The following is a 23,708-nucleotide window of genomic DNA, read 5'->3' on the forward strand; positions in this document are numbered from 1 at the left end:
GAAATAGCATGGTGGCGTTATTCCCATGTGTGTACAAACCCACTATGAGTGACATCTGTCACCATTCACTACCAGAGAGCCAGAGGGGACCTGTGAATTCACAAGAGCTTCTCCTCAGCCAAGAGGGGTATGGCTGACCTGCTGCTCTGTGGCTTATTCAGTTTGGGGTACACGGATACTTCTATGTCTCCACCAAGCAATGACAGGCTGGACTTTTCATTTCCAAATGCTTACTAAACTCCTACTCTGTGCCAGGCACTGTCCCCAGTGCTTTGAGAACTAAAGTCAAACAGTAATGAAAAAGATATATAACATAATTTGAAATGTGTTGGTACCATTGGCCTCATTTTACACCTTCCTTTGCTATTGTAGATATGTATAGGACATGTATACACGCATATGCACGTATGTACACACACATTACCCACTCTCCTTAGCCTAGTTATCTCTGATACTTAATATTTAATACTCTAACTTCTTCAACTAATACTTCACCAAATCATTCTGACTCTTCCCCTTAACAATATAATGTCCATGCCGATAACATACAAACCCAACTCTAATATCTACCGATTCCCTTGAGAACAGCCATCTTCCACATACAGTTTCTTTTCTAAACTCACTGACCGGTTGCCTTCAGTCTCCTGGCACACCTACAGCTCAGGCATCCACAGTCCTGTTTCTGGAAGCCACTGGGGTTAGGCTTGAAGCAACAAGGTGGATCGACCCAGTGGGCTAGTTCAATTCAGAACTGAAATCATCTTCCAACAGCTCTGACATCAATTGTGCCTGCCTCTGTTGTCACAGGACGAGGCTTAGCCACAGTTTCTTTGAAACTTGAATTTAGCTTTAGGTACAGAGCAATACTCTGGCTTCCTGGGTGACAGGTTGATCCTGTTGCTACCTCTCTAATCCACCTTTATGTTCGCTCCCCAACTCTGAGTCACCTCCTCTCTCAAGATCGCTTTCTCTTACTTTTGGAATGATCTTCTCAAATCTACCCCCACCCCCTGAAAAACTTGTTCTTTATTTCCACCACTTGACAGGTATCTGTGAAAGGAGAACTCCTGAATCCTGAATCCATCGGCTCCTGGGTAGCCATACGAGGGAGCAGGGGATGGGTGGGTGGGATGGGGCCCCTCCTGTGCTCTACCTTGGCTGGGATGGATGAACTCTTGCTTCTAAAGATGAATCTGCACATTATACTCTTATCTGTGACCCACAGGCAGAAGCGAACCCCTTATCCCTGTGACCCCAAGGAATCCTTTCAGGGCACTGATACTATTTCCTCATCCCTTCCTGTCCCTTTCCCACAGAGGTTCTGGAGTCTGCAGCTGAAACCATGGGTAGATTCTCTGCTTCTGCAAACAGACACCAACCTCTGGGCTCACTGCTCTGACAACTCTTTCGGCTGGGGAGAAGAAGTGTGTGTGTGTGTGTGTGTGTGTGTGTGTGTGTGTGTGCACGCATGCCCCATTTCTGTTCTGAAATGCTCAGTGAAAGGGGTCCAGGTAACGGAGATGCATTTTCCTTTCAAGATAAAAGCAAACAAACATTAGAGCCAGCACGTGTCTGTTGCTTGTGATTAACACGCACCATCTGCATTCTGGCTCTTCTCACGTCTGGTGCCCTCTTTTCATTAGACTATTGGGAATTGAGCTTCATGTTGATGAATTTCCTCTGCAGTAAATCTGATAAAAGGGAGTGGAGAGAGGCATAGGGCTGGGTCAATAGCAAATTAGGGCTTTCTCTCCTCGGTTAGGATGTTTCCCTTGACTCACAGAGTGACCCAGGTGGGGCTCATCAAGGCCCGCCGACCCCTGCTCCGTGCACAGGGCTCCTTATGCTGGTGATGGCCAGGAAGGGTCACTTAGCAAACAAGCTCACCCCTGTCTTCCATTTGGATGGCAAGCGTATTGTCATTTGCACTTCCTTTCCGCTTCCATCTGATTTTATAAAGGACTTTGATTTACAAATTAAGAGAGAGGATGGAAGGGTTTTCCTTCACTGGGGCATCTTAATTTTGCAAACCAAGTCTAATCTTTGAGGTCACATGATCTCTGGGATGCCACTCAATCCAACATCTGTGGAGGCCAAGCTCAGTGCTTGGCACCCAGGGAGCTGGGATAGAAGGGGCAGTCCTCTTGGTTTAGGGCAAGCAGAGTCACCAAGAGTCGGGAATCCATGCCGGCCTCACACCATCTTGTTTTCCAGGGTTCCTATCAGGTACCTGGGAAGGAGGACTGTGGTTCCATTTCATTCAACTAAAAGTTGTCATGGGGTGGGGCCCTGCCTCTGGGGAGGTGTCGCTTCAGTGGTACAGAGGCCCTCTCCCCTCTCTGCTCCTCAGGCTGGGAGGACTGCTCCAGGCAGGAGCCAGGAGACACCCAGTCTGGCACTGGGATGAGGTTCTCTGCACTGTCCTGGGGGTGTAAGAGCTGGTGGGCTCACTGACCGCCTCCTCGGATGCCTCAGCTCCGCGCAGCCTGTCCAAACACGACGCCCACTGCCAGTCTCTTCCTGGTGTCCAGGCTGGGCCAGGACTTCTGCCCTCAGGTCATGATGTCTCCCTGTCCTGCCTGGCCTGACACAAGTCCAGAGCTGCCAGTGGGAATGAGGCCCATCCTGCTTCTAGAACTACCCCACCCTTACTGGTCATTTTGTCCCATGGGAAGCTTTGGTAATAAATGACTAGAGTGGATGACACACGCCTTAAGTTGCCTTAAGTCTTGGGAACAATGTGTCATCAGGGAATTTACTCGGCCAGGCTATACAGACTCCCCTGTATGACTTCTGCCATGATTTCTCACAGGCATTTAATCACAAGATCTGTTCCCAAGTTGGGCTGCAAAATGGGATTTCTTTTAGGGTATTTGGAGACTTGGTGAGACTACTGAGAAGACCAGGGCTGTGCCTCTGAGCAGGAAGAGTCTGGGTTAAAGGAAACTTCCGGGCCAGGTGTTGGGGTTCCTTTCCAGTCGGATCCACCTCTGTGTCTTGGACAGACTCAACACCACACTGAGGCACCAATGGCTGATAAAGCAGGACCTCCACAGAGTTTGACCCCAAACCAGTAATCAGCAGACCTAAGGCTTCTGGTAGGTGAGGGAAAGGGCCTTCCTGGAACCCGGACCTCTGCAGGCCTTAGAAATTAGAGGGGCTAGACAGATTTAATAAGGCTGCAGGTTTATTTTGGGGTTTTGGTTTCTATTTTTAGTACAGTGGGTTACTGCCCTTCCAAGAAAAGCTATCCATTCCCCATTCAATTTAGTGTTTGGACTGTGAGGCTGTACACCTGTGGCCCATGACGGGCAGACTGTGCTACAGTAACCTGGCAGTGTCCTTGAACGACCCGTTTGCTTCTGCCAGGCCCTGGATGCTCCACCAGCATATGGGCTGTGAGCTAAGAGGTCATAATAGTGTTCTAGACTCATCCCTGCAATTTCACTGTTTCCTCTTGAAATATAGTCCTGGAGGAGGCTGCTCATTGGACAGGAACTTGGCCTTCCTTGGGATGGATGGCCTCACAACAGGCTTTTCTGGGCTGGATCTCTCTCTAGGATAGCAGAGGCACAGGGCAGGAATTGTCTTGTGCCCAAGGGGTAATTGGAACTAGGACCAGGGCTCCCCGCCAACCATTGCAATTCAGAGGCCCTAGGTGGTATCTACCATAGCCCTCCTATTACTTCACTAGTAATTGATGATTTTATCTTTATAAGTAATAATAGCAGCCTGTGATAAAGACAGCATAAGCCATTCTCTTCAGCCTCTCCATCAGTGGTTTGCAAAGTTCTGCCTGCGGCAGGATCAGAGAGCTCTTCCAGGCGTGGACTGCTGCGCTCACCTCCAGAGGTGCTGACTCAGTAGGCCCAGGGCAGAGTTCAGAACTGGCCCTCCTCACTGGCTTCTGGGTGGTGCTGCTGCTGGTTCAGAGGCCAAGCACTGAGAACCACAGCTCTGTCGCATACTGTGCACCATCCCAGGTCCTCCTAAGTGGCTTCTCAGCTCTGAATTTGGGCCTCAGAGGTCCTTACACAGGCTGATCAAGCCTTTGGGCCTTGACTGATGATAGCCCTTTTACCAGGACCAGCCTTCCCAACTGGCAAGGCTTCCTGACTGCTCTTCTCCCCTACGGGCTCCTGTGGTGCCGTTTTTCGGCATCTCAGCTCGCAGCCATGTTACTTCTGCCCGGCAGGCACCGTGACTGGCCTTCTTCTCTAAGCGACGGAGTCAGACTCAGAAACAATTAAGGAACGTGTGGGGAAACCGTGCCCACTCCCCTGGAGATCTCCTCCGTCTGCCTCGGCAAGGCGTTGACAGAGTCACACCTACCATCTGACTTAGTGGAGAACTGCCAAAGCAAGTCACCCCGCCTCCCCAACCCCACACATCTGCCCCCAACAGTCCTGACTGCTCACGGACAGCTTCTCGAAGGAGACACCCCAACAGCTCAGGAGACCAGGAGACCCTCACGGGCCAGGGTCCTGTCTCATTCGCCTCCTTGCCTGTCCCTGGCACAGGGCCTCCTACACACATTTTCCAACTACGTGGAGTGTGGCTGCCAGCCAGGCGCCCATCTGTCTACTGACTGCACACAGGAAGTGTCAGATTCCTTTCTGGGGCGCTGGCGGAGGTAACTTCTGTCTCTTTTTGCCTCCCTGGGACAAAGTGAAGCTTGGCTCCTAATCCACAGTGCCTGTAAAGCCAACTCTCTTTTTCCAGTTGGAGCCAAAAGGAAACCAAAGCAAGATCTATAGAGCAGATAGAGAATAAATTCAAAAAGTAAAGCAAATAAAGACAGGGAAACGAGGGTGCTGGAGGAGTCTTCAAGACTTTCATTGCTCATTTCCTTTGCCTACAGCTGGACCAGAGAAAGCGGTTACATGAAAATTAAATTGTGCCAAGGGCTTTGGCTTGTCAGCCTGGATAAATGTCTGATGCAGCTAGAGAATCGTGTACCATCATAGCTGCCAGGATACTTCACAGGAGGCTTTGGGGATCCCTCAGAGGCCGGAAAATGATTTTATGTGAACACCATCTACTTTTTACTGGCATAAAAAAGAATTAGATTTACCTCTTATTTTTTTGGTAAAAACCTATTTGGTTAATTTAAATGAGGAGATGATTAAAAAAAAATGCTAATTTTCTTCTTCTTGCTACTATTGAGTCATGGAGCCAAAAAGACCACTAATCTTGAAGCGTGCTGGGTTGGGCTTTCTACTGATCATGTTGCTATTGATTCAAACCGTCACAGGTCTTCAGGATCATTTTTAGAGCACTGGTATGAGCAGAGTTGAAATAAAAATCAGTCTGGGATAAAGAACAGTCAGTCCTGCTTGGAAAGTGTTAGGACTGAGCGGCAGCAGGAAAGCGCTAAGCCCTGCGAGTCTCTGGAGTGAGCGCTCAGTGATTAGTCTGTTCCTGGATCCAAGGCCTCCAACTCCTAGGAATAAGGGTACAGGTTTGTCAATACAAAAGAAACAAGTGCTTTTTGTTTTGTTTTGGTTTTTGCTTTTGTTTCCTCTGAGAACACGAATTTCTTTAAAACAGCTTAAAATGAAGGACTGTGACATTTTCCTGATTTTGGAGGCAAAGACCCTTGGGGAACAGAGGTGGGGTAAGATAGGAGTTTCCTTTTACCTGGGAAATGCAAGACTGCTTTCCATGCATCTACAGTAGGAGTCAGCCAACTACAGCCCTGGGACCTGATCTGGTTGGTTGTTAGTTTTGTATGGTTTGTGGGCTAAGAAAGTTTTCTGTAGTTTTGAGTGCATGCACATCAAAATCAAAAGAGTAAAAAAAAAAAAAAAAAAAAAAGACATGTAAAAATTATATAAAGTCTGATCATCTACTTTTTTGTGTCTACAAATAAAGTTTTCTTGGAATACTCATTTGTTTACCCATTGTCTGTGGCTGCTTTGAATCTATAAGTCAGAGCTGAGTACTCTCAACAGAAACCATATTGCTGATAAAGTTGGAAGTGTTGACTTTGTGGATCTTTCCATGAAAAGTCTGCTGAGCCCTGAAATACAGGAACAGGGATGTTGTTACCAGCAGAAGCCTTACTCCTCGGGTGTCCATGTTCGTAAGGGACAGTCCTTGTTAAATACAGAGGTATTTGGTCTAAACGCTGCATGACAGAAAGACTGACTAAATTCAAGAAACTGGCAATGAAAAGAGATCCCGCAGAAGTCACATTTGGGGCATCTAGATGAATTGGGGCTTTGGTCAGTCATGGAGAATTTGGTTAAATCTATTAGAATGTATGCTCTGTATTCTTTAAGACAATTCACTAACGAGGTGATTGCTTTACTCCACTGGGACAACTCGTTCTCTAACTGGCCTTTTCCAGCCTTGGCCTCCACTTTATCCTCTTTCCTGCCACCTGAGTCACCTGAGAAGTCTCAGCCTTTGTATTTTCAAGCTCCGTTCTGCAGACCATGCTGTCTACTTGGCTAGACAAGCGATGGACTGGAAAGTGGCCAAACCAGTCAGCTAGTCCTTGTGGGGATGAGCCTGCATTTTCCTGGCTGCTGACATCTGATGGAGAGGTCACAATGGTTTCCATTGCAAAGTGCCAGTCTAGGGGGGTTGGAAAGCGCCAGACTGGCTAATGACATTTTCCACTCACGGTCAGGAAATCTGGTGGAGGGCAAATTATATTAACCACCACTCATCTTGAAACCTCCCGAAGCTTCTGTGGCTTTTACACAGCCACCCTCCTTGTTCTCAGCTGTGAACAAGCACAGGGAGCAGGATGACCTCTGCTGGCCCAGTGCGTCACCCCAGGGCCCCATTTCTGGAACCGACGTGTAGAACGACTGTGTGTAGCAAAGTTGAAGGAAAGGGCTTTGGTTTGTCAGCACTACTGATTCTCTGTAAATGAATCTGGTCACCAAATGGCTCCTCAAATGACACATCTTTGCTGTCCTGGCTAAGTGCGACTTTCATCTGCTCTCCACCAATTCCCCGAAAATATATAGAGATTGCTCTGGCTCCGAACAGTTCATCCAACCATGAATAAGTAATGTGGCCGCAAGAGACAACCAGAGGCCTCCAGGAACATCGTCCCCACCCAATCAAACTGCGAAGACAGAGCAGGAAGAAAAGTGCTCTCATAAACCCTAGACTTAACATGTGCAATGAAAATTCAATTCAAAAAGGGGTGGCTTTACACACCTGAAGTGTTCCTTTTGCTACCATCATTTTGGGAGAATTCAGTAACTCCTAAATGCCTGTCTAAGAATCTTTTCTTATTCAAATAACGGGATTGGAGGGCCTAACCAATCCTACTAGATTTCCCCTCGCAGATGTACAGGCAAAGCCTGATTCTGAAAAACGAGGCAAAACAAAACAAAACAAAACGGAGGGGAAGTTTAATTGGAATAATTCACAGGAGATGCATCTATTTCTTCTCAACAAATATCAAAACTCAAGCTTCTTTCAGTGTTTTTCCCAAAAGGGGAAAATAAGAGCCCTGGCTGAGTCTGCAGACACCTCCTTCGTGACACTCCCTCCCTTTTCGTGTGTGTCTTGCTCAGCCTCTGTGCCCCTTGGTCCCTTCTGCAACTGCCAATTCCTCAGTGGGAAAGGTGCATCTCGTTCAACTTTGTCCCTTCCCCACAGTTCCTGGTAGAGTGCTTGCACATAGTAGGTGCTCAGGACACCTGCTAAGTGCCTAAATAGGAGCATAGGTAGAATCTTGGACTTGAAGTGGAGGGCGAGGCGACTAGTCTTGTCTATTCCTCTCAATGGCTTTGAGCAAGACATGGACTCTCTGAGCCTTGGTGTATTCATCGTGAAAATGTGTCTGACAACAGACATCTCAAATATTTCACAAGGTTATTATGAGGCTTGAAGGAGGAGAGGGATGCCAAAAATTTTTTTTAAAATTAAAAAGCCACTTCAGGAGAAAAAGCTGCATAAAGCAGTTCTCCCCAAAAGGTCGCAGAGACTTTCCACGGACCCTCACTGGGCGGAGGCTGGATTCCAGGACATTGGCTTGGTCCTCCTACTTAAGCTCTGTGTTTGGATGACAAGGGAATTCACTGAGCAGATGCTGAACTTCTGTGGAGCCAGAACGCCCCTCTGCACCTGGGATGGACCTGGGGAGGGGTAGGAAGAGGGAGGCAGCTTGTACGCACTGAGGACAGAGAGAAACCCGAGATGTTTGAGGCAAACGCACCGTCAGAGCCTTGTGGAAGTCTTACAATGACCTTAGCTCTTGCCTGCTACTCATTTGGTCACAAAAGATCACCCCCTGGTTACTATAGCAACAATTCTCATGAAGTGTCGACAATAGAATGGTGATGGAAAAGACTTTCTTATTTAAAAAAAAAAAAAAAAGCAGAAGAAAGAAAAAGAAATTAGGAATTTGGATAGATTTGTCCTCTAGTCCTTCTTCTATGAGAAGAAAGAAGCAGCTGCTATTATTGCAAATAACTTTCTAATTCCCAGCAGTTAAACTTCCAAACTTTCATCTTTGATGACTACTGTTCACTTATGTTCTCATACATCGGAGAGGGGCGTCCACTCTCAAGAGGAAAACAGCATGGCATAGGAGAGAAGGAACCGCGAGGCTCGGTGGAGACAGCCTTGCCAACCTGGGGGCCGCCCTTGTGCCGGAGAGTCCAGCCCGCCCTGTCTCCCACAGCTGTCTGCCATGAAGCCTGACCTGTCCCTCTGTCAGCCCTTCCTTCCTCCCTGGCTGTGGCATCGGGGGGCAGGGTCCAGGTGGAACGCTTCCTGAGCGCTGTGGTTTGGAGTGACGAGCAGCCAGGCAGGGCAACCACACAGGTCTCAGCACACCCTTGGCAAGCTGGCCCTTTTGACTGGGGACAGGCTCTGCTGTGGCCAAAGACCAACTCTTGGTTTTGGACTTGACATATAAGCTCAAGTGGCCTCAGAAAGAGGCAAAGGGAAAGGATCTTCAGGCTGGGGACAGTGTGTGTGTGTGTGTGTATGTGTGTGTGTGTGTGTGTGTGTGTGTGGCGTCCCTTCACCTGTAAACTCAATTCCTTGTCAACAGGGGCCTTCTGTCCAGGGCTAAGTCCTAGGACCTTAGTTATGCGAAGTCCTGCTGCCCACCCTGTGTGAAGGAACCTGGAGAGGCAGCACAGGGAGGACCTGCTGGTGGGTGGACAGAGACACTAAGTCAGGTGTGTGCACAGTGAGTCGGAACCCAACGGCCTTGGGAGCACTGAGCGGGGGAGTGAGTGACACGAGGGTGGACCTTCTTCCCTGCAGGAAGGAGCAGGAGTTTGGAACTCTGCAGATTGGCTGCCTGGGTGAGCCCAGGGCAGGAGACGTGGGGACCACAGGACAAAGTCCACCCTGAAGTTTCACTGGTGATGACACAGGGCTTCTTGGAGCTGCTCTTTGCTTGGACACAAGCAGTGCCCAAGGCATGTAGGGCAGGTCCTAGGAAGCTGGAGAAGGCCACCCAGACCTGTCATCGAAATCGGAGGCGAGTGTGATAGACTCGGGCATACACTGGGTCGGGCTTTACAAAAGGGACACGCGGGCTGGGCAGCAGGCCTGAGGGCACTAGTAGGGCAGGGTGGAGTCGTCCCACTCCAGCTGGGCTTGCCTGGCGCCGCTCTGCTCGTGTCTGCCTCTGCCCGTGCCTGGCTCCTCCTCCTCTTCGCTGTCGTCCGAGTCGCTGCTGCTGGAGCTCAGGTCTTCGTCCGCTTCCTCCTCCTCCTCTCCCTCGGTCTCCTCCTCCCCGTGCCCTGGTTCTTGATGTTTCTGGATGTCACCGAGGGAAAGGAGACACTCGTCAGGGGTTGCCTGGGGGCAATCTGGGAGCTTACACTTCTCGCTCTGTTGAGGAAACCTGGGGGGCCCCTGGAACTCCCCTATCTCCCAGCTGACTCCTCTGGGCCTAAGACAGGCTTCTGGGAAGGAGGGCTTCTGGTGAAGGGAAGTCAGGTGAGACACAAGGCCTGAAGATCAGCAGACTTGGAGACAAGGACTACAGGTCAGCACTAGGGTAAAGGACGGGAATGCCCCGTGTCCTGGACTGAAGTTTTCAGGCCAGGACATGTTGTCTGGCATTTCTGAAGCCCATCTAAGTGGAACTTTGCAATCCTTTGCTTTCAGTGGGAGCAAAGCAATTAATCTTGTACCCCCTTTCCAGGTGGGACTATAATGTCGCTGGGAGCAGAAGACCTTCTAAGCCAAGACTCAGGTGTGCTGTGCCTCAAAAACATTCCTTTGGAAAGAACAAAGTCCATGATCTTCACTCCCCATGGCTGACCTCACCCCTTGGCTTGTGTCCTCATATATACCCCAGCTTTCCAGTTCCATTCTCCCTCCCTCCCTCCAGCTTTTTGGTGATTCCAGCAAAATCCTGTTTCTGGATTTACCTGGAGTTGGTGAACCAGGTCATGGAAGAGGTGTCTCCTTGCATGGCTACAGCCTCTCTCTAGACTGTCTCTCTTCCACTTTTGTTCCCCCAAATCCTGCCAGTTCTTGAAGACCTCCCGTAGGCTGGCCTCCCCCACGCGCTGTTCTTCCCTGTGCGCTCAGTCTGAGGCTCTTCCTACTCAGCCTCACTGGGCCCTGACCTCAGGTTGGCCCTTGCTCCCCGGTCCTCAAGACTGCTACTGTTTTCCCATTCAAGGCTCCGCTCTTGGAGGAGGGAATTCTGGAGTCCCCACAGTGTTGAGCTCAGCACTGTCCCCACAGCATGTGCCTAGAGAAACTAAGCCACATGGGCATTGTGGTTTCGAAATCAGAGCATGAGACCAAAATTGGGCAGAGGGCAAAACTGGGGATCAGGCTAGAATGATTATTTTTGTCATTTCCCGTGACTCTTCCTGATTGTCCCCTGTTTTCCAAAGCTCATATCTTCCCTCTGTCAGCACTCATGGGCAAAGGGCATGATTAGGTGGCGTTCCTTCACTGCTGTGCAGAGCAGGGGTCTTGTACATGATATCATGGGTGAGTTTGGGGGCTGTCCACTGACTGAAATGAAATGAACTTTAGGATACGACAGCCTAGAGTTTGAATATGGGTCATGTGACTTGAGCACTCTATTTCTCTTCTCTCCTGTGCTTCCCACCTTGGCAGCTGAGGATGATGACTCTACCTCACAAGGTGCTGTACATGGAGCACCATGGTCTGGCACAGTGGGCGGCTTAGTAAATGGCAGGCTTGCTACTGTACTTTTTTAGCCTATTCTGAACTCTGCAGTCATATGGAGCGAGGTCATCTAACTTGCATTGTCAGTTAATCCAGGATTTAATCCCTAAGTGTTAGTGAGCACTGAACCATGGGAGAGGCAAGGAATAGACACCACGTGGTTCCTTGTTTTAAGAGCTTTCTGGTTCCATCTGTGGGGTGAGAGCAATTCCCATGTTTTTAATCAGAGGCTACAGTTGGTGGGAAAACATAGTCTGGTCAGGTCGAGGGGGCTGGAGAAGCTCAGAGACCGCAAGACCCAGTGGGATGGACTAGCTGGACAAAGGGACAGGCTTTGGGCACAGGGATAACTGATCTGGGTGGAGGCAGAAGCACCCGACCCAGAGTTCCCAGCCCGACGTGCGTTTCACCTCCATGGGGTTGACCGTGATGGTCAGAGCAGAGTCATCCCAGTCCATCTCGGCCTCCTTGGCAGCCTCGCTCTCCTGGATGAAGTGCTGGTGGGCGATCCGCACTCGGTACACGCCCATGGCCACGACAAACACTAGCATGCACACGGAGATGATGATGACCACTGTGGCGATGCTCGGGACCACTGCAACGAGGAGGGACCCACATAGCACCACGAACAGAGCTCCAGCTCATTCTGGGATGGAGCAGGAACCAAGCATCCACGTGTGGGTTGAAATCCACCCTCCCACTTCCCCGCAGAACTCTGGTCAGTCCCTTCCGCCGGCTGGGCTGTATTTCACCTTCTCTGTAGCAGAGGTAACACTTCCTATCTGTGCGTCACTGTGACGAGTAAGTGTTGATCCATGTGAGTTTCTCCAGAGGCACAGAGTGGGTGTTCAATAACTGCCAGCTCTCTTCTACCTCCAGCTTTTCACCTCGAATTACAAGGGAGACCCCACTGAGAGCCCGGTACTCTGAGTATAGTGGGAAGAGACACGGCGGCCCCAGCTCATGATACACTATGGTAAGTGCTCAGCAGAGTATGGACGGATGACTGCAATGTGGTGCCTGTGTGTGCGTGTGCACGTAAGTGATCTGTGTGCGAGTGCGTGTAGGGGCTTCCCACAAAGCTTCATCTGGGGCATGACTTTGAGCTGGATCTGAAGGTACTGGTATGATTTTGTGGCAACCTCTGCTGTCACATAGGGTGTGAAACTTCTCGATTCCTTGACTGGCTCCCTATTGCAGGACCCATACCTTCTCCACTGCAGGACGCCTTTCTGCAGTTCTGAGTGCTTATGGCTGCTGCCACCTAACTGGTGGACAGACTTGAGTCACAGTGACTACCTGGAGTCCTGAGGTCCCTCCTCTTAGGTGCCCTACCTGAACTGCGCTGAATGCTACTCCGAGACTCAGGGTGATGGACAGACTGGAGGAAGGGAGGCTGCACGATAAGGTGGTTGACATGCTCCTTGTCTGAGACTCTGACTTCGTGGAGGACACTGACCTGGAAGAGCAAGGGGAGGTGTCAGTGACCAGGAGTGGCAGGAGGGCCCATGGTAATAGTTCTGAAGTGAGGGACTGAACAGGGGACTCGGGCTTCCCTGACCAGGCAGGATGTACTCACCTCCAGGTTGAATTCATTGCTAGTGTAGCGCCCATTGAGTTCAGAGCACTTGATACGGAACCGCCGGGCCTCCAGAGACGTCGGATGCCAGTTGCGGTAGCGGATGTGACGCAGAACCTGCTCGTAGCGGCTCATGGAGCCCACACCTGTGCCAAGAGACCACGCTCGTCATCAGGAAGCAAAAGAAGAGGAGGAAGAGGAGATGGGGGAGGCAGGCTGGGGATGCTGGAACTTGTGGGTGTGTGAGTCCATCAAGGTCAAGAGGTCCAAATGTTGTGGGTAGACAATGTGCAGAGGCAGAAGTTCCAAGGAACCAATTAAACGGATCCGGAGCATTTCCATATAGACAGGTTTCTACTGGAATGTCTGGTCTCAGTCTCCCAAATATTGCTGAGACCTGGGGATCACACATTATAGGAGAAGTTCCCTCCTAGTTTCTATTGATTTTGCCATTGAGTTGGTGTGGGGGATTGTACCCAAGATGCTGGAGTAGCTCTCCAAAGGGGGGTCTAGACACCCACGCTGTAACGTCAAGGGCTTCCTACAGGTGTCAGCACGCTCAGGCCCCCTGTCAGGGTGGTTCAGAGAGGAGACCCCCGGGCTGGAGGGGGCTGGGCGCGACCTTACCGTAGATGGAGTAGCCTGCGGTGGAGTTGGTGGCATCCAGGTGCCGTTGGTGCAGCTCACTGTGGCTGAGCTCCAAGCACTCCTGCCTTGGGTCCAAGTCCCCTCCAAGCACCAGAATGTCACAGAAGTCCAAGTTGTGCAGCATTTCTTCTAGCACTGCCGATTTGGGGGCTGCGGGAAGGTGGAGGCGGGGGAGAGACAGGCGTGAGACGCCGCCTGGAGGACAGCCCTGCTCCTCATCTCTCTCCTGTTTCCACCCCAGGCTGGGGCAGGAGACCAGGCTGTGCTCTCCCAAATACCAGGCCCACCGCCACTCAGAGGCCAGGTGGCGCCAAGGCCGGTGGCGGGAGTTAGTGGGAACGGCATGAATACGATAGTCAAGAGATGCAGCCCAACCGCCAAAAGCTGAGAAACTCCCTGCCACTCACTCTCCTGGGCCCTGGAGAGAGCAAGAGTCTTGGGAGTATTGGAAATAGTGTGCTGCTCAGGCCAGGTGCTCAATAAGCCACAGCCCTCCATTAGGGGAGAGCTAAGTGGCTGGCACCCTGTCCCTGTAGCCATTGAGTGTGTATCTGTCTCCCCTGACCAGACTCGAGGGCTTTCAAGGGCAGAAGCACCGGCCTGGATCCCCGATGTCTGACCAGGAGCTGTCATTGAGCAGTTATTACTAGTCATGTCAAATGGAGCTGGGTCATTAATTCATAATTCAATTAAGTCAACACAATATAACCAATAATTAATTGATGATTCATTAATAATTAATGGATGAGTTACTTGTGCAGTCTGTGGGTCCTTGCCTGATCTTACGACGCCAAATTTCTCAGAGGAGTGCCTGAGAATTTGAATGCTGGACATTGTCTGGCAGTCCTAAATTTAAATCTCATTTTAGGATGGAGGTGATTGGTATTTATGGGGTGTTGATCTGTGCTGGGAACTGTGCCAACACAACCCTAAAAGACAGGCATTGATGTGGGTACTACTATTATCCACATTTCACCAGTGGGGAAGTGGAAGGTCTCAGGATGGAGCTGCCCCAGGGTATAGAGACTGTGGGAGGAGCCAAGCTAGAAACCATGTTCTTCCGATCCCCATTCAGAAACTTGAACTTCAACTGCTCTTGAAAGATGAATGAAATAAGACGATTTGGATAAGTATATTTCTTTATCTCTAAAGCAGACTAAATATATCGTGTGCATTATAGAACATTCAGGAAAACAAACTTAAAAACAGGGATTCACAAATGATAAGGGAATTATTTTAAAGAATTTTAATTTTGCTTAATTTTTTTCAGTATGCCAAAAATAGTTTTGTTCTCATTATATGTAAGTTATTATAAATAATTTCTATAGATTTACTTTTTAACTATTTGTCAACCACAATGGTTTCAGGAAACATTAGCAAGATCTAAAAGCCCAATGATACCCACTGATATCTAACATTGACAATAGTGTCTGTGTCATTTCAAATGGCTTCTCATCGTCTTTCCTGCTTCTTTTCAGCTTGTCAGGTGGGGTTAGATCCTTCCAACTCCTCCCTCTCGGTGTGATTGGCAGCGCCAGGGCTGGGTAGGCAGGTAGGCATGTGTCCTCGCTGCCATTTCCTATTGCTCTCTGTCGCTGGCAAGTTTCCTTGATTCCACTGTGTTGAAGGGACCACTAGGTTTAGGTGAATCGGCCACGGCTGAGCCCTCAGGGAACTCCTGATCTGGTTTAATAGACAGACCATCAGCCCCAAGAGCTGGAAAATGTGTGCGAGAGGGAAGCTCCAGCATTCAGTGTCCACAGCAGGAGACTGGCCCCGCCTGACCCAGCCTGGGGCTCAGGTAGGTGGAAAGCAGAGCCTTCTGGAGACCGGTGGGAGGCAGAGATGTTTGCCAGCAATGTGGGGCTGGGGAAGGGGAGGACCTTCCAGGCAGAGAGGAGAGCAAAGGTGTAAATTAACTCTGTGTGTGTGTGTGTGTGTGTTGGGAGGAAGCTCCTGAGGTCACATACATAGTGAGTCAGCGGGGCAGAAGATGACACTAGGGCCAGTTCCTGAGTCTCCACAGCAAATGCCAATCAGCCTGCTTGTTTAAGACACGTCTATTAACAATTACTCCAACAACAAGAGTAAAATTTAAAGTACCAATAATAGCTCTCGGGCACTTGGCTGTGTGCTCCGCATGCACCTGTCATAAATAGAAGGTGCGACGTGGACCCAGATAATTGCTATCCTGTGCAGCCTGGGTGTCAGGGTCAGATGTAGCCAATCTGGATACTCTTGGGTTGCAGCCGCTGAGATCAGCAGGCCTTCCTTTTGCTGTCTGACTTTAACCACAAATCAGGACGGTGGAAAGAGGGAAGTTCACACGACCTAATGCAACTTGGTGCATAACTAGGAAACCACTCAGCCTGGACCAGTGGTGAAGCACCATCTATTTTTATGAGCTCAGGAGGTTTGCCTCCTGAGCACCCCATTCGCTAGGGACCCACGTGGTTTAAGGCAATGGGTAATTAGGATTATTATAGAAGCCGTTCTTCAGGGACTCAGACCTACTGGCACCAGTACATCATTAGTAGTGGCTTTTGGAGGGAGACAGGAGAGTTGAAAGTGTTCTTTGGGAAGAAGCAGCAAAGAACAGCTAGCTCTCAGATGGATGCTTTCCATAGGACCCTGGGCCCCTCTGGTAACAGAAGGAAGTCTCTTCTCCCTTCTGCCTTTCCTGTCTCCTTCCTTCCCTCTTCTCCCTGCCTGCACATACTGAAGCTCTCAGTGCAAGGAAGTATTTCTCCCCGGCAGATCATTTAAATTACTCTCTCCCTGAGCAATCCTTCCAAGAATGAAACTGTCAGAAATAGCAACTTGAAAGTTTCCTGAGAGGTTAGAGTCATACTGCTGAGTGACTTCTAACTTCTACTGCAAATATATTAATAAAATGATATTTTGTTCTTTGTGCATCTTTAGCTTTTTTCCTGATGATCATCAGAATAATGCTTGCCCACTGTAGGAAAAAAATTCTTTTTGCAGTTTCAGAAAAGGGAAAGGAAGCAAAACAAATTGACTCTACTCATGCTTCTCACAGACTATCACTCACTCTTAGGCAGTCTTCTCTTCTCTTCTTGGTGTTTCTTTCTTTTTTCTTTCTTTCATTCTTGTTTTGGAACCAAGGTACCCTCTACCACTGAAAGACATCCCCAGCCCTTTTTATTTGTATTTTGAGACAGGGTCTCCCTACATTTCTAAGGGTCTTGCTAAGTTGCTGTGGCTGGCCTTGAATTCAAGATCCTCCTGTCTCAGCCTCCTGAGTCACTGGTATTATAGGCTTGTGCGACAGTGCCTGACCCTTCTTGTTTTTCTTCTTACATAGTTGAGGTCTTGCTAAGTGTAGGTGTTGTGTAATTTTGCATCATGTTTTGTTCACTTATTATTTAGCATTGATGCCTGTTCGTGTGGATGCGCCATTATTAGCCAGGCCATCCATTCCCCGCTGTGGTTCATGTGTGTGTGTTTGTTTTTCCCAGCACTGTTTCTTTTGCTCCTGTGCACTGCCCTGCCGTGGTGAGCAGTGAGCAGCGCTGCTGTCCTGAAGCAGGATTTTACGTGGCTACAAGAAATTAAGGTGCACCTCCCCCACAACCGCATAGGCACCTGCACCTGTACCTGTGGTTTTCATGTCCCCAGGGGCCTCAGCCTTGGTGAAGGTGCTCACGATCTTGATGTCGGGGAAAAGGATCACTCCTCTGGCACTTTCAAACTGGGAGGCAGGTCTCCAGAAGCGATCTGTGCCCCGGAGGGTGATCTGGGGCTCAATGGCCTGCAGGACCATCACATAGGCATCCACGTCAGGGATACTGATGCACACATCTTCCCCAAAGCACCTGGAAAGACAGCTTGAGTCACGGCACCGCCCAGGAAATGATCAAACCGCCGGCTACAGAGCTGTGGACGAGGACCGCTGGAGTCTCTGAGGACGTCAACAGACCTTCAAAGCTACATGATAATCCCAACTACTAGCAATGTAGGGATTTCAGTGGTTGGCTCCTGGGAGGGATGGGAATTTTCTATGCAATCAACAAGGAACCGTTAAAGCTTTCATTATCCTTTAACAAAGTAATCAATGGCAACATTAATTAGATAGCAATTGCTATACTAATTGCATTGGTATTTGGTAAGCAAATTGTTGTCTAACTGGTTGGTTGCAGTCATCTTACTGCATAAGACTCCAAAGCTCAAGTCCCTGCTGCAGGTGTTTGTAGGGAGATTACACAAGTGTGCCTCTCCCAGGGGTGGGGACAGACTGCTCTTGCAGCCACCCTCCTTTTTCCTGATCCACTCTACAAAAGTATCTGGGAGGCACTAATGGCATGACCACAGAGTAAAGTCTGACAAATTTGACAGATGGGGGTCTATAATCTGACTCTGCCACTCTTAGACTGGGAGACAGAGGGTGTTCCACTGCTGTGAACCTCAGTCTTTTCATCTATATAATGGGGATAAAAATAACTGCTCTATGGTAGTAGCAGTCAAGAAGACTCTAGAAAAGAGGCTGCCCAGACCTGCATCATATAGTATTCTCCACTATCATTAGGGTCAAAAACTTGGGCTAACAAGGAGAACCCTGGCCAGATGGGTGCTCTGGAAATACTGGCTGGGTGCCCCTGGCGGCTGCCGTCATCTTGCGCTCATTGGGAAGGTCCCCGAGGGAAGGGAATGCTGGGTGGGTCCCAGGTTCAGCCTGTCCATGCTCTTCTGTAGGGTGGGCAAGATGTAGGAACAAGCTCCTGCTCCCAGTTTTCTGCTGCTTTGGCCATGCCAACCCCAGTGGGCTCCTATTATGGTCTAGATATGAGGTATCTCCCGAAAGTTCACATGTGAGATGGTTCAAGAACATTCAAAGGTGAAATGAGTAGATTAAGAGAGTTGCAACCTAATCAGGGGATTAATCCACTGATAGGGATTAACACGGTGGTACCTATAGGCAGGTTGGATGTGGATAGAGGAGGTAGGTCACTAGATCATGCCTTTGGGGTTTATATCTTGGTTATTTTTGCCATGTCCTGAGCTGTTTTGCTTTCCACACTCTTCCACCATGATCTTCTGCCTCTCTTCAGGCCAGGAGCAATGGAGTCTGCCGTCTATGAATACTGAGACCTCTGAAACTGTGAGCCCCAAATAAACTTTTCCTCTTGTAAAATTGTTCTTGTCGGGTCTTTTGGTCACCGAGGCAAAAAAAAAGTTCCTCTCCCCTGGAGTTTATAGAAGCCTGTTCTCAGAGCTGGTCACTGGCCAGCCTGAATCCTTTCTTTGCTCCAGTGTGGAGCTGACTTGAGGTGCCCGCCCGACCCCAGGCCTCCAGGGGTGGGAACACCCCTTCCATTGCCCACCGAGTGTAACTGCTCCCTGTGGGCACACTTTCCAGGCCCAGCAAGGCCACCATCAGCAGACCCTCTTTCCCACACTCGTCCCTCTCTGAGTTGTTCTGCTCTGGGTGCCTGGGGACTCCATTTCTCCTCCTGGGAATCTCTCTGGGTCCTTCTTCCTAGTGGCCCTACCAGGTAGCTGCTGTGGCTGGGAAGTGATTTGATGGGCCAGTAAGTGTGTTATCCAAAGAGTTCATGCCAATCTCATTGTGTTAATTTAACTCATATCCCTGGGGACAAGGACCTTGCCCTCTCTTTCTCTTCTTTCTCTGGCTTGCCTACAGTATTTAGGAATTCGAAGATGCTGGGTTGATTCGTTTCATTCAATTTAATAACCTTTTGCCAAGTGCCTACCAGGTACCAGGCAGGTGGTGTGTCTTTAAATCAGACCACTTCAGACCCAGCCCTTTGGGAACTAACAGGAAGCAATCCCTTCTAGGCATCAGAGTAGATGCAGAGGAAAGCACAGAAAGGATGCGAGCTAGAAAAACAAAGTTTTCCTTAAGAAAGGAAAAGGAAAGCCCGGATCCACTGCCGCATCCTCCCAGGGAGATGAGAAGCTGCTTCTCAAGGGGACAGTCCCCAAGCAACATCCCTGCTGCCTCCGCTGGGGCGTGGGCTGACGGGCGTCCACTCACTGGACTTTGGAGGACACTCGGAGACGCCGCACGCCGGCTGTCGGGAACTGCCTGGAGTTGATGTAGGAGACCTTCTGGAGCGCTCGGTTGACGTTCCCAATGTCGTCCCCTTCCATCACCAGGATGGACTGCGAGGGGTTGAAGTGATACTGGAAGACAGAAGTGGGGTCACAGGAGAGAGTCGTCAGCAACAGACAAGAGTCCACTGGAAGCTGTCCAATGCCATGAAAAGGCCATCGAGGCCACCAGAAGTACCTTCAGAGCATCTGCAAGTGAAGTGTTTGCACAAACGATTGCTTTCAACCCCCCGAGCTTCTCCTGCTACTCTCTGGTGAGCTTTGGGAACCTCCTTGTGAGTTCTCTCTAGGGACTGTAATCTCCTGGTAACATCAGCCTGAGACACAGGATGGAATTCTGAAAACCCAGCCAGCAGGGTGGCCTGGGCTCTGTTACCTGGGTGGTCTAGTCCAGCCACTTTCAGCCCTTGATTGCCTGCTGTCTCCTTGGACAAGCCCAGACTGGGGTGCTGCCTCTTCTGCCTTTCTTGTCTTTGGACTTGAGCTGTTGCCCAGCCCATCCCAGGCTCCACTTCATGACCTAGGATGCATTTTCCTAGTTTCTAAACTTAGGGCTCATTTTCAGTTAATAGCTTTCCTTCTCTTCCAGACCTCCTGGTTTCCCACAAGTTTGACTAACCTGCTGCTAACATGTGGGTTCCTTATCTGTCTAGTCCCTGGAGTCCCTCATGTGGTAGAAACCCAAGGGGCTACTGTGTTCCTTATTGAGTTGCCTGGGCCCATGAGTTAGATCCAGACCCTTGCTCCTTCCCAGGTCCCCCAAGTAGTAAGGGAACGTGAGGAACTGCCTTTGTATTGCTGTGAGGTGCTGATCCTGACCCACTGAGGAAGTATCAATAGGAATTATTGTCAATAGGATAGCAAGAGCACTCTGGATTCAGATTATATATCCAAGGCTCAAGGGGCCATGACACAGGTAAGGGGAACATGGATATATTTTTATCTAGGTCCCTGACTTCATATATACACTTCTGAATATATCATGTATTCACTTGGTTCAAATGTATATACAAAGTAAGTGAAAATGCAGATCCTTTTCCTATCTCTCATCCATCCAGTGTCCACAGTTTGATCTCACAGGTAGTCACTCTTATACTTATTTCTTAGTAGTAAATTCTAATGTTGTGCATAGTTAGTTGTTTTTCTTTCCCAGAGGGAGGCCTATACATGTCTGTCCTATTGACCATGTGACTTCTGGTGCCCTTACCCACAGCACACACATTTTACCCTGCTGCACTCAGGAGTGGTCATGTGGCTTGCTTAGTCAAAGACATGTGAGCAAAAATATCACTTGGTTCACACTGATATGGAAGATTTCAAGGCCAATTTGTGGCTTACCATGTCCCCTTCTTTCTGCTATGAAACCTGCAGAATTCCCCTAGTTCCTGGTTCATTAGCCTGAGTCTCACAGTGAAGGTGGTATGGAATAGAGCTGCAGTCAATCTGTAGTGCCTATGAAGCACGGGTAATAAAATTTATTGTATAAGCTACTGGGATGTTAAGTCATTTGTTACTGAAGCACAACCTAGCCTATCCTGACAGTTATACTTAAGCACTCTTATATATTGTCATTGAGCACAGATTTTCACCTTCTTTCTTAAACCAAAGGTAGCATATTTCATAATGTATCATACTTTGCTTTTCTCACTTAGCTCATATCTCACAGAGGTTTCTGTTTCAGTACCTGAACGGCTTCTTTATTCCTTTTTTTCAGATGTGTAGTATTTTTTATATATAAATGGTAATTTTTTCTCATGTTTGTTATGGGTGTGTTATAATTATACACAACGGTAGGTTTTGTTGTTACATATTTGTACATGTGCATGGTATTAAAATATAATTTTGCCAATGTCATTCCCTAGTATTTCCCTTTCCCTCTTCTTCCTCCCTGCCCCTGGTTCCTTTCCTCTACTGGTCTCCCTTTGATTTTCATGATCTCCTCCATCTTTCTTTCCTTTTTTCCTCCCTAGTTTTCATATATGAGAGAAAACATATGACCCTGAATTTTCTGAGTTTGACTTATTTCTCTTAAAATAATGTTCTTAAGTTCAATTCATTTTTCTGCAAATGACAGTTTCATCTCTTCTTTATGTCTGAATAAAACATCATGTACATGTATATATTGCATTTTTCTTCATCCATTCTTCTATTGACAGACACCCAGGCTGGTGCCCTAGTTTGGCTATTGTGAATTGTGCTGCTATAAACATGGGTATGCCTGTATCACCAGAGTGTGTCAATTTGACTGCTTTAGGATAAATATCAAGAAGTGGTATAGCTGGGTCAAGTGGTGTTTCCATGCCTAGTCTTTTGAGCAACCTCTATACTGATTTCCAGAGTGGTTGCACTAATTTACAATCCCATCAACAGTGTAAAAATGTTCCTCTTTCTTCACACTCTCTCCAGCATTATTATTGCTTCTATCCTAGATGGCTGCTATTCTAACAGAGTGAGATGAAATCTTAGTGTAGTTTTGATCTGCATTTCCCCAACTGTTAATGATGTTGAGCATCCTTTCAAATATTTGTTGCTCATCTGTATTTCTTTTGAGAAGTGTCTGTTTCAATCATTTGCCCACTGGGTTGTTTTTTGGTGTGAAATTTTTTGGAGTTATCTGTTTTAGATAGTAATCCTCTGTCAGAAAAGTAGGTAGAAAGACTTTGCTGCCATTCTTCAGGTTCTCCTTCACATTCCTAATTATTTCCTTTGTATGCAGATGCCTTTCATTTTGATGCCATCCCATCTATTAACTCTTGGCATTATTTCCTGAGCTTTAGGGGTCCTCTTGAGACAGTTGTTGCCCGCGCCCATATGCTGGAGTGTTGACTCTACGTTTTCTCCTAGGAGTTGCATAGTTTCTGGTCTAATTCCTAGCTTTTTGATCCATTTTGAGTTGACTTTTGTGCAGGGTGAGAGACAAGGGTCTAGTCTCATTCTGTGATATACGGATAACCAGTTTTCCCCATCATTTATAAACTTAAAATCAGTCTACGAATATGACTTGGTGGGTTATTTCTAGCTTTTACTGACAGTGCCACAATGGGTAATCTCATACTCAGAGCATGCAAACATATCTGCAGGATGAATCCCCTCGCTGAGATGACTAGGCCAACGAGTACCTGCACTTGACTTTGATAAACACTGCCAAGTTCCCCCTTGCGGGGGGTAAGTCAGTGCGTGCTCTTTCCAACAGTGCGTGAGAACGCCTCTTAGCACCTCGGCGACAGAGCCTGCTGTCAGACTGGGAATTTTGTCAATCTGGTAGATGACAAATGCTATGTTAGTGTAGTTTTAGTTTGTATTTCTCTTATGTGAAGGAGGCTGAGTCTATCTTTTTATGGGTTTAAGGGAAAATCAGTTCATATTCACTGTCTCCAGATCTGATTTGACTTCGTAAGGGCACCCTGTTCTGTATCTGCACCCCAGCAAGAGATGGGTGTGTCATGAGCACAGTTGGTGACATTGGACTACGTCAATCTCTTGCACAGTGTCCCCAGCCAACAGCTCCATCTTCACCCCTTTCTCCCAGGGGAGTGTCTTCTCATTCCCTTACTTGAGACCTCTGGGCTCTCTCATTGAGGTCCCACTGGGCTTTGGTCCATTCTTCCTGTGGCACTTACCAAATGGTAGCACACTTATTATAATACAGTGAGGGGGCTGCTGAGCCCAGGGACCCTGACTCTTCTGCCTCAATCCCAGAACCTAGCCCTAGTGTTCTGAGAGCCCTGTTGGATGAAGGAGCAAATAGTTCTCGGCTCCTAGCCAAAGGGACTTCTTTCATTCACTTGGCTTTTCAGTGGAACTCATTATCAATCCTTGCCAGACCACGTTCTCTTGACCTTCCTGGGTACCTGGCAGCTACACTTCCCAGGCCCCTTGTGCAACACGTGCCAGGGTCATGTGACCACATCTAGCCAATGAGACACGAGGGAGATGGGGGTGGTGCTCTGGGCCCAGGTGGGGAGATGCCTCCCAGGACACTTCGTGACCTCCCTGAGTGTAAGAGAAATGCAAAATTGTAAGTGTTAAGCCATTGAGGATTTGAAGACACGACCACCACAGTTTAACCCGTCTAGAGGACATGTTTTCGATTTTGGAATATTTGCATCTATATGATGAGATATCTTGGGGGTGAGAGTCAAGTCTAAGCGTGAAGTTCATGTATGTTTCCTGGGCTCCTCAGATACATAGTCTGAAGGTAATTTCACACAGTTTTTATGCACTTGTGTTTTGACTGACTAGT

At 48.5% G+C, this 23,708-nt stretch overlaps 1 protein-coding gene across 1 annotated transcript in view; it reads right to left on the minus strand.

Moving 5' to 3' along the window:
- Positions 1–8,392: 8,392 nt before the first annotated feature.
- The window catches only part of Clstn2 (calsyntenin 2), a 559,342-nt gene continuing 544,026 nt past the window's right edge, over positions 8,393–23,708 (minus strand). The window contains exons 11-17 of the mRNA XM_047565351.1: positions 19,389–19,537; positions 16,991–17,208; positions 13,352–13,522; positions 12,725–12,870; positions 12,481–12,604; positions 11,556–11,740; positions 8,393–9,747 (exon numbers count right to left, since the gene is read on the minus strand). Coding sequence (XP_047421307.1) covers positions 9,547–9,747; positions 11,556–11,740; positions 12,481–12,604; positions 12,725–12,870; positions 13,352–13,522; positions 16,991–17,208; positions 19,389–19,537 — 1,194 coding nt within the window. The 3' untranslated portion in view covers positions 8,393–9,546. The remainder of the gene's footprint in view (positions 9,748–11,555; positions 11,741–12,480; positions 12,605–12,724; positions 12,871–13,351; positions 13,523–16,990; positions 17,209–19,388; positions 19,538–23,708) is intronic.

This window comes from Sciurus carolinensis, chromosome 9 (genome assembly GCF_902686445.1).
Source record: "Sciurus carolinensis chromosome 9, mSciCar1.2, whole genome shotgun sequence".
Lineage (NCBI taxonomy): Eukaryota > Metazoa > Chordata > Mammalia > Rodentia > Sciuridae > Sciurus > Sciurus carolinensis.